This window comes from Crocodylus porosus, unplaced genomic scaffold (assembly GCF_001723895.1).
Source record: "Crocodylus porosus isolate Cpor-Errol unplaced genomic scaffold, CroPor_comp1, whole genome shotgun sequence".
NCBI lineage: Eukaryota > Metazoa > Chordata > Crocodylia > Crocodylidae > Crocodylus > Crocodylus porosus.
Window position 1 is genome coordinate 27,887,212 of NW_017728918.1, and position 11,563 is coordinate 27,898,774.

An 11,563-nucleotide genomic window follows, 5' to 3' on the forward strand; every position below is an offset into this window, starting at 1 on the left:
TGATGTTTCAAGATGACAGAGACCAAGAGTGAATCTGCCAAGTTACTCAAGCTTCGGAAGAACTAAATTTCCTCCCAACTCTAGCAAGTTATCAGATTAATACTATGAATCACAACAGCAAAGATTAAAGTCTAGTTACAATTCCTCTCAAAATAAAAATAGCACTTGAAGGAAAAGCAATTCAACTGCCTGGGAAGAATAGGAATAATTTCCAGGCAAGTAAAGGCAGAAGGATGAATGCCAATTCTCTACAGAATTTCAAACTTTAAAAAGTGCATTTCTTAGAACTGAACAAGTTTCTACGATTCTCTAAACACTGTAATAGGCCATACAGCATGTGACCCTAAAACAGTCCAGTTCTATTTTCTCATGATAGAAAGTTTTACAATATAAAAGCAAGATCTAAATTACCCATCAGAGGGGTACACCAAAATTAAACTTCCTTTACAAAACATATAGAAATTGGATAGGAAACTATGATAATTTAGTGTGAAAATTCTTGCCTTGTTTTGCATTTGCAACTAAATTGCATTTAAAAACCATCCTTAGTAACATGCCTTGTATCTCAGAGAAAATCAGATTCTAAGTATATAGACAGGCAAGTTAGTTCAAGGTAACCTAAAGCTGTAAATTTACAGCATGTCAGCTACTGTGGCAGTTGCCTATGTCAAATGGAAAGCAGCTTACTTTTTTCAATGCAAATGAGGTTAGCTTTATCACCAGGTACAAACATTTATACATTTACCACAGAGTAGCTCAGATGTTGTAACTGCAGGCCCTAACTTATCTTGTGGCAACCTGTTTATGTGCCTATACCCCAGGACTGAAGTGCTGTAAACCACACAAGATCTTATTAACTTAAGATACTGTTATACAGAGTCTTAGCATAATGACTGCTTGGTGACATAGCAGTTTGTAATCAACGCTACTGTGCATCAGCATTTGAAATGGGAACAACTTATTAACTGTAGCCTATGACAAATCATGCTTACTGTACTTTCACATTAATTAAAAGAAGCTGTTTATACCTACAAGGTGCAATAATGACGAGCTGAACGGAATGCACCTACTGAAACACAGTATTTCAGCTGTCTTAGCAAACTATTTCCATAACTATGTCCAGCCATGGGGAGTACAATGAGCTCATAACTAACTCCAACATCTATCACAACAATTCAGCTCACAAGAAAATTACCATAACAATTAGAAGTTCTCCCTCTAAAGCCACTCTTAAAGCATCTAAAAAATTCTTTTGAAATGATCTCAATTTCAGCTACAGTTTCTTAGTGCCTTTAAACAAATAGAACTCCTCTCCTCACAAAAGAAATACTTTTGTATGTAAATTTTTTTTTCAAGGCAAGGAAGATGAAATTCTGTATTGGAAGCCTGTGCGCTTTAATTTGTCAAAGAGCCTAGCATTATATACCACAACACAGGCTTGCAGGGATTACTCTAATATGTCCACCTGATTTCTTTCAAACAACTTTTGACAGGCTATCATTCGATATCAATGGTAACTGTGTAGTTTTCAAACATTATCAGAAGGGTGCCTAGTCAATATATACAAATTTAACTAAGAAATCTTGTATGCATGTACATAACTTGCTTCCTATTGAAAACAGATGTGCAAGATATAGTTCCTACACATACTTCTAACAGATGATATATAAAAAGCTTTAATATCTGTCTTAATAGATTCTAGGTGCACAGAGCACTTAATGGGGCAAATAGTCTCTTAGTAAAGTCTGTGTTTGAAAGGTAAGATTTTTTTTTTTTGTTAAAACAGCATAATAAAAAATTAACTTATCGATTTATGCTCATATATATGATAAAAATCACATGAATTGAACACCTTTGCTTATATCCATGTAAACATGAAGCTACAAAGATTTTTAACAATAATGGGGAAAAAGGAAAGAGCAAGAAAATTTGGGGAAACAGAAAATTTTAAAACCTTTCAAGTCTAGATCCCAGATTAAAGACCATCAAAAGCCATTAGTATGAATCTACTGGTTGGCTCTTTGCTAGCCAGCACAAAATGAAATGGTGGTCTTAGTTCAGCAGCCACAACCGTACAGAATAACAGCCCACAGTAGCATCCTCAGAGTGGCAACAGGGGCAGCCGTGGGGGGTAGGAAATGGCTGAGGGGCAGAGAATAGCCACCACTGCTACCAGCAGAACAGCAGCCACTGCTGCCCTGAGCATCGTAGCTGCCCCAGGGGCTGAGCTAACCCCCCTGGCAGCCCTTTTTTTTGTGCAACCTGTAGAGAGATGGAGGCCCTTGGCACATGTCCATTTAACAGTACAATGGGATCTGATCCCCAATCATGCCATCCAGCAAGGGAAGGTATGAAGGACCTCTCCCCCACAATGAGGACTACCCTTCCAGAAGCCTCCAATCCCCTGCTGGAGCTGCCAAGTATAGGTTTTAAAATCCCTGGCAAGGAACCTGCCTCAGACCACTCTTTAAAGCTGGTGCCAAGAGTCAAAGACTGCAGAGCCTCTGCCCACTCTGAGTTTAAGCGCCCAAAAGTTTTAAAGACTACCCCTGCAGGTAAGCTCTTTAAAGCTCCTCATATGCCACGCTCCCAGTTGTATGCCTGCTTTTTAATGGTCTGGAACACAATGAGCCTGATATTAAGAAGCTGTTCCCCAACTGTCTAGGTCACCACATCCTCTCCCACCTTCCCCCCCATCTACCTCCAGGGATCGGGAAGCAGCACCATATCCAGAACCTGGTGCTGCCCCCAGCCCAATCCTGCTGATCAGATAGGGGAGGGCTATGTTTTGGACCCCAAAGCTTCCCCATACCATATTCTTGTGCTCAGTTGAGCACCAGGATCTGTCAGAGGTCAAGCCTGACACATCACATATTATATTTAAGGTGCAATACAGACAACCCACAAAGCTGTTATGCATTGTATGTGGAATATCTGTGGTACATTTGCTAATTATTACTCTATAAATTGTGGCTTTAATATGTGGCTGGGTTATTATTTATGGTGTGGTTAATACCTTAAATCCTAAATAAAACATGTGCCAGGGACCTTAAGAACAGATGAATAGGGAGACTATGTTTCTTTCATCCCCAGGAGTAGTATTTGTTGGTTACAGAGGAAGCACACACTGGCCAAAGGGCATTAGAAAAAGCTGCACTGCACCTGTCCTCAACAAATCTTGTGGTTTTCTCAAGTCTGTCAAACTGGCTCCTCTTACTTTTGTCTGAGAAATTAAAACATACTAAGCTCTCTGGAAATATAGGTCCAGTTTTGATACAAGAATATTTCTTTAGCTGAAATCTGTATCTACAATCAAAGCATTCTTTAAACAAACAAACAAAAAAAATCAACATTTCATCCAGAGTATTGAAACCAGAGCAAGTTAAATGGACTATCTAATGTTACTAATGATCATTTTTTTACTACATACTAAAACAATTAAGTATTTTATTTTGACACTGAAATGTATTTGGTGGCTAAAAAGACTTATTTCACAACCAAGCATATGAATATGAATGAGACATTCAATATTACCCTGAATTAGGTGCACAGTGGGAATGGGAAAGGATCATTATATTTGATTCCAGATTGAAATACCAAAGTGATATTTTGTGATGTACATTACTACTTGTTATTTATTTAAAACTAAGCAGTATTTAAGCTGAATAATCACCCAAGCATATGAGTGCTACAGACTGTAAGGCAATGCCAAGTGCTATTGCCAGATTAAGAGGCCTGAGCCACAGAGAGTGGCTAAGAGACAGGGACCCCGGAAGACTCCGTCTGAGTGACTGAAGCATGAAGCCTTGCAGATGTAACAAGCTGGCTTAGTTAACACAGCAGAGGAAAGCCATCTGTATGCCTTCTTAGATACCACACAGAACACAGGGTAAACAGGCCTTTGGAAAAACAAAGCAACCTTGTCAACCCATAAACAGGCCAGAGTTAAAACAGCATTCCAGGATAAGAGGGAAGAAACATAAGGAAGCCCCGCTTTTGTTCTCTCAAGGGTATAAATCTTAAGTAATTGACACTTTGTGAAACAAAGATATTTAAATAAAACGAAATCAGGGATTAAGTATTAAAATGTTGAAATTATGCTTACCAGCCATGCATAAATACTAAACATTGGTTGGGGGGGGTGTGGAATTTGGAGACCCCTACAAGACACCCACAGAATCACTGGGAGAATCCCCGGCTGATGGAGACTAAGAGCCTGCTTCACTTCGTGGTAGTCAAGACCTGTCCCGTAAGGTTATGCTCTGCTACTAACCTTGCTTGGTCAATTAGTAACAAAAACTTCTCACATTGGTTGGAATGAGCCAAGGGTCTGTGAGTTTTACCCATCCACCCCGTTTAAAGTTTGTTAATGGCAGAGACACAGACAAGACCCAAGACACTGAAATCAGACCAAGCCAGGTGTTAGGAGGGTTTTTTTGTGGTTGCTATTGCTGTCATTACTTTTATAGTATTCATTATTTGTCAATTTGCAAAAAGTTTTCATGTTAGAAAAGTGTTTTCATTAAAGGTTGAACAGTCTTGCACAAAATAAAATCACTTGTGATATTTAAGAAAGAACAAAACTAAACAGGGCAAGTCTAACAGACTGATATTAGCAGGCTCTCTTTCTTTTTCATTGCCCATCCTTGTCCTCTTTCTCACCTTCACCTTCCCTTTTAATTTGCAAAAAACTTATTCTTCTTCCTTCTACACCAACAAAACATCAGTTTTTACCCTGAAAAGGTCCAGATTCAGAAGCATTACAACAAGGTATGAAAAGTCAGAAAGAACCACTAAAAACCATTACATGGCTGACAGACATTTTTAGCAAGCTTCCCTAGGTTAAATCTGTCCCCAAGTTGTGTGCTCACTGGCACAGTATTGAGTGCTTATTGAGGGTATGGCTCCTGAAATGATTCTCATTACTGTCCCTGCACATGTTTATAAAGAAAGTGTCCAGCAACAGCTATACTAGATTAATTGCCAACACCCATTTTCAGACAAATCAAAGCTTAAACCCCACCCCGCCCTAAAAAAATCCTATCATCCATTCAGAAAAATGTTTTTCCTCTCAAACTGACAGATGCTTACAACAACAAAGTTTTAGTTGTTGCTGGATTGCAGAAGCAAATTACTTCACTCTGCATGTAAAATACCAGTTGACATTTTGCAGTAGCATTTTCTCCCTGCCAATTTAAGAGGGCAATTTTCTGTTTTAGCAACAGGCTCCATTGTGAAAAACATTTTCTCCTTTAGGAACACAAGTTACTGTGCATTCTCATTTCTGGGCTTTTGTTTTTAATTTTTTTTTTTACTATCCCTAATACTCCAATCTAGCAAGTGTCAAATTACAATATGAAAGTAAATTACTTAAATTTGTTTAATGTGTGTTCTAGATATTTATTAAATGGATCACTTTCCTTTATTCCTTATTTCAATAGCTGTTTTACTTTGAAATTACTAGGGAAAGAAGGGAGGAAATAACCTTCTGACAGTAATAGAAAAAATTTCAACCCCTTGTAAGTCACTGGGAATGTACAAAAATGGGCCCCATCCCCTTCAATATGAAGTATTATTATTTAATTAAGAACAGCTACCACTGTCTCCAAGGGAAGCTAATACATACTCTGAATGAGAACACCAAGAACAAAGCTGTCTGCTACCAACTGAGTGAATGTTTAAAAAACATACTGCTGTCTTGCAGCAGCACCTATAAAGATGCAACATAAAATGTGTTCATAATTCAGAAAACAATCAAATCAATTTCCATGCCCCTAAGTTTCTCCCTATCAAAGTGCATGATATTGAAAGCCATACTTACAAGGTAAATTAGCTTCAAGTTCAGCAACCTCTGTTAAAAAGAACAGAAACATTATTGTTAAATGCAGACATAGAGAAATAAAAATTTCTGACTGCACATCTCTCAAGTTAAGAAACTTTTTAAAACACAATGAAAAATGACAGTACTCAATTACTTTAAGTAATATTTTTAGTCTTCAAGTCCCTCCTGTAAGGGATGAGGTTACAAAGTTCTATTTTCTGGAACTTCTTTTCATATGCTCTTCTACAGAAATTCTCTTTTGCACTTGGGACATTCTTCAGAGAAAGAAAAAAAATTTTACTGTAGCTAAAACTGGTTCAGCTCTCCCATCACAAATGATGTTTCCAGAACATTTATCTGAGCTTCCACAGAACACGTCTACTACATTAGGCGTACAAGATGCTGACCCACATCTAGGGCTCACAGCAATGCTAACTACCGGTAGATCAAAACAGGTCTAACAATGGAAGAAATAGGAAGTCTCCCAAACAAAAGGACAGTCTGAAATACTGTTTTATCTTCCTATGTAAACTGTTACTAGTTAACACAAGGAAAAGGATCTGGTTATTCAGTTGCACAGTGTAAACAGGACTAATGGGGAACAAAATGCACAGTTCGCAAAACACAGGAGCAGCAATTTAATAAAAATATAGCAATGGAACATGGATAATCATTCCATGCGTCTCCCGTCAGTTGTGAGTTGGATCCAAATGGGGTAGCCTCAGCTCTGACAGGTACCTGCCACACCATATGTTCAATTTAAGGTGCAATTCAAACCAGCTATAAAAATGCAAGTGCACAGCATATTATAATTTATGGTGCACTTACATGTTAAACAGCACCATAATTGCAATGTCTCCCAGGGCCCCAAAGTTATACCTGAACTGAACCATTTGCAAGTCATCTATGATGTGGCTGGTTAAATGCTTTCCTTTTGACCCTACTCTACTGCACAGATCTGCAGTTTTCTTATGTTCAATTAAGTTTTACTTATATTTAGTCCCTCCTATAGATTCAGTTTGCCTGCATATCTTAAATATTAAAAATATTATATGTAAAAATGAATCTTTTCTTGCATCTTATCCAGGAAGAGCAATGAAAACAGGCTAATTAGTTTCCATTTTTGGCTCACATGAAAGTTAGCACAATGCTCAGGAATTTGGCTGCCAACAGTGTAACAGAAATAATAAAAATCCCAGCTCAAAATATACAGCTCTTTTTAGATTTTACATCAACTCTATTGACTTTGAACTTCAAGAGGATTTTTTTTGGTGCACAACCAAAGTTGCTCTGATAGAGACGCCAACATTTTTTGTGGCATTTTAATGTAAAGGCTCTAGCATATGCAGAGTTTATTAATATTTGGTAGTAAAATGAATTGGGCACTTTAACCCTCCCTGCTTTCCATATTTTTATGTCACTTCATGGCTGAAATAATTCAGACTAGGTTTCTGATAGTTAAGTATTACCAGTCACTGAGCGAGACTGACTCCTGATACTGAGCTTAAAGAGCTAAATTGATGTTGAACCTAAAACAAACTGAACTTGGTACTGAACTTAGAGATAAATAAGGAATCTGACTAATGCTATAATGAAGACACCTTCTTTTAATTTACAATTTAAATAATGTAGTGATACAAGCCTAAAATATTCTTTGGAAGTCCACTGCAAATAAGCTTCAAACTTAATTCAGCCACTCATTATGGGTTTATAAATGCCCACCCTCATTTAAAGTATGACCAAAAGGCACACACCAATGCTATACACAAGGTCTTTACTTAAACCTTTACTGGAAAGTATTTAAGCATCAGGCTTCACAATGCAAGGTGGTAAATTCCTTAGCACAGCACAGTGCAAATTCAATCTTTCAAGTCTAATAGTTGTTTTCACATTAGATCATCTATCATGGTGGCACTCTACCATTTAATCCTGTGGGCCGAATGAGTGGCAAGGGGATGGTCCATGCTCTGAGGCTGGGCCCTGTGCCGTCTCAGCTCAGCCAGGTACCACATTCAATCTGGCTTGTAGGATTCCCATGGGTCTGGGAACGTAGCAGCCACCGAGTGGCAACTGAAGCTACCACCATTACCGTTTCACCAAAATTTCCAGTTCGGGGGGGAGGGAACGACGATGAGGCATTCAATCTTTGCAGGTAACTCTAACCTGCATAGATTGAACTGATTCATGGATCAACATCCACTTTTGACTCCAGAAAGACAGGTGCATGCCTGCAGTGACTCAGGCCAGAAGCCAGGGGGCACTAAAACGAGCCCTCCACTGGAGGGAAACTAAGCAGTGGGGGGGCATAGCCAGGCCAAGGCAGGCTTGAGTGTGATTGGAGAGGGGTATAAACCCCCATCCTGGTCTCCACGGACCCCAGCCAGGGTGTGTCTGGAGGTGGATGGGGGAAGCAGCTCCTGTCAGGGGTCCCTGCTGCAGGTCCGTCATCTCAGACTGTCCTGCAGCACAGGGCTCTTGGCGAGTGTGGCCCGCAGCATGTCCTGTGGGGAAGCTGTGGGGAAGGGGAGGGGGTGAAAACGCACACCCCATGCCTGGAGGGGAGAAGCCTGCAGTGGGGGCTTTGCTCCCCTGCCCCAGCTAGGACCTGGGTTGATTCCCCATCAGAGGAGGGGGCAAGGCAGGGGAATCCACCCTACTTCTGGCTCTGGGGATGGAAAAGTCCCTGCTGGCAGCTGCAGGTGGGGCCAGCCTTGTTCCATTGGAGCAGGCAGTCCAGTCCAGGGCTGAAAAACATGCTGGGGGACTCAGATTTAACTCAGCTTAAACCAGGAAAGAATCTGGGACAGGCATTGCATAAACTGATTTGGGTCAAACCAGTTAAGTCTGATACTACATTCAACCAGGTTTATCTTAAACCAGTTTCAGCCATTTTGAAACTGGTTTACTTGCACTAAACTTATGCCCTGTTACAGGTTTAAACTGGTTCCTGATCACTGAAACCAGTTTGTGTGTAACTTCTTGTCCTTAAGAATATTACGAGAGGCAAGGATTTCTTAGAGTGGTATCTTTTATGGGACCAACTATGTAGGTGGGATAAAGTTAGACAAAATATCACCCTTTACATAATCCTTGCTGCCAGCACAATTTCTGGACCAATCACAGCTACAACGTCATTCTTACATTACCTTAACACAGACGGGCTTCCGTTGAACTTATTCATAAAACAGAACATTGAGCATTGCTCTATTTAGATGATAGAGAGAGGACTAGAGCAAAACAACATTAATGTTGTATGGTCTCAACCATATAACACAAACTCACAAACATACTTTAGTTCTTTAAAATACCCTATGCAACGATATCCTAGCACAGGAGTCAGCAATCAGTGGCCAGCAAGCCAAGACTGGCCCACAGAACCACTGGATCCAGTGGTATTTGGCAGCAGGGGGCCTCTGCCATGGGTGCTCTCTCTATGCTGCCACAGGGGTGGCCAAGTTCTACTGCCCAGCCACCCACCCCGATCCAAACTGGATCATTCCAGCCTGCAACCAGAAAAGGCTGCCAAGCACTGCCCTAGTGCTTTCACACAACCACAACAGTTGACTTAAGTTCAGTCTAAAACAAGCCTTAAAAATTCCACAGTACGGTGGACTGCTTTTACTGAACAATTTTTAAACACTTATAATTCCAGCACACCAAAAATATTATCTCAGCTCAAACACAAACACCACCTTATTTATCTGTGTAATTTATATGTTGCCCTTCTCATCAAAAACTCAGGGCAGCTTACAGTAAGAAAACAAAACAACTTATAAAACAGGAGCATTATGAAAAAAAAGTGAGAAAATAGAACACAGAAACTTAAGAGGTACCAGAATATCACTAGTAGCCACGGATCCCTAAAGCAATCCCCTGGCCTAGCTTTGTTTGCTAAATGCCCCTTAAAACAGGAAGGTCTTACAGTGCTTCCAAAAGACATCCAAGCTTGGGACTCCAGCGGGCCTCAAGGAGGGAGAGAATTCCAGAGCAGGGGCAAAGAACTGCCAAGAATGACCTCCCGTGCAAGTTCGCCAAGTGTACTCAAAGAGTACTGATGATATTCAAAGCTGCTCTTGGCTGAACAGAGGGATTGTAACGGGGTGTAAGGGAGAAGTAAAATATTATATGAAATAAGAGAATAATAGATTGATGATGAAATAAAATACAAGTAAAATGTTCCCTCAGCTTTCCACTTCCCCAAACTCACCACACTTGATGCCTTTTTTGAGACCAAATCCTTGCCTTCTGAAACCTGTTCCTTGACCATAGGCAGAAGCAATAAGAAAAAGTACAACCCAGCCCGCTCCTCATCTCCTTCATGACCAACAGGAAAAAGGGTAGTATTCAGAGACCACAATGAAGCTAATGGTCAGGCAGCCATCCACATTAACTCATAGGAGCTCCATACAACAGCAGCCGTACCTCTCCCTTCCTCAGCTCATTCAGAACAGCTAAATTGAACCATCTGAAATTAATGCATTTTTCCTTGGTGATAGAAAACATTTTTCCCCCTTGAATGGATAACTCAGTGGGCTCAGACTGTTAAATTTAAAGTTCCTTTTAGTTTCAGGACAGGTATGAAAAATTCTGAGAACACCTAAAGCAGCGTTTCCCAACCTTTTTCACCACACGGCACACTTACATGGCCTCTCCCACACCCCAGCACACCGACTGAACACAGAGCGGCAGGGTGGGGGGGTGGCGGTGGGCACGTGGCCGAATGCAGACCAGTAGGGAGCAGGTGGTGCGGGGCTTGAATTGCTGGCTAGGGCCACGGCCTCTGCCTAGCTGGGGGCGTGGCTCCAGCCCAAAGTGCCGCAGCACACCTGGACATGCCCAACAGCACACCAGCTGGGGAATGCTGACCTAAAGTAACTAAGAATCAGTGTTTTCAAGAAATTGCCAGTAGAAGTAAAGTGTGGTCAATTGGAATATGGTGTTCCCTGCAAAGTTTATGAAACAAGTCGAAATACGAAGTAACAGAATTCTGCTTGACATAACTCAACTTTGCATGAAAAAGCAGCAAACAAGTGTTCACAGAAGCCACTGAACAGATTTTTGTCAGCTCAAGTAATGGGTCACTGGAATACAAAATTAGTTTAAGGAAGGCGGCCTGGGAAAGATAGAGAGGTCACAGTTCTCCATTTTCCTCTTTAGCTTGAAATGAAACAAAAGACAAACAGGTAAGCCTAAACCTTGAAGTTAGCAAAGGGTCAGAAAATATGTTATATCATCAACACAGCAACCACAAGCTAACAAGTAACATGCATACAATTCTACTTGTATGTAGAAGGTGGCAGATATAATGAGGTATTGGGGATTAATTTTCATCTTTTGTGATTTTTGGTGCTGTTACCTTTAACTACAAGATGTAATAAAAATTAAATTATATACTAACAAGGAGTCTCTCCAACTGTTTCTATTATGAAGTAATCTTATTACTGCTTGAATGGTGTGCTAATTACTATACCCAGTATAAGCCACAAGTGCATGAATACCGCGTACCTCCTGAGGCTGGGGGGGCATGGCAACTGCCTATAGATGGCAGCAGCAGGGGCATGGTGGCAGTGAGTAGGGAGCTTCTGTAGGTGGCTGCAGTGGTGTCGCTTGCAAGGCATGCTGTGCCCAGCCTCAGCATCAGAGTGGGGCTGACCATCCGCAGGCGGCAGCAGTGTTGGTGGCAGGGAGGTGATGGCAGCGAGTGGGGAGTTCCCACAGGTGGCTGCAGTGGTGTCGGCGGCA

At 40.8% G+C, this 11,563-nt stretch overlaps 1 protein-coding gene across 1 annotated transcript in view; it reads right to left on the bottom strand.

Annotated features, from left to right (window-relative positions):
* The window catches only part of UBE2F (ubiquitin conjugating enzyme E2 F (putative)), a 133,746-nt gene that overhangs the window by 105,819 nt on the left and 16,364 nt on the right, over nt 1–11,563 (bottom strand). Inside the window, exon 3 of the mRNA XM_019537425.1 lies at nt 5,822–5,851. Within this exon, the coding sequence (XP_019392970.1) occupies nt 5,822–5,851 (30 nt within the window). The remainder of the gene's footprint in view (nt 1–5,821; nt 5,852–11,563) is intronic.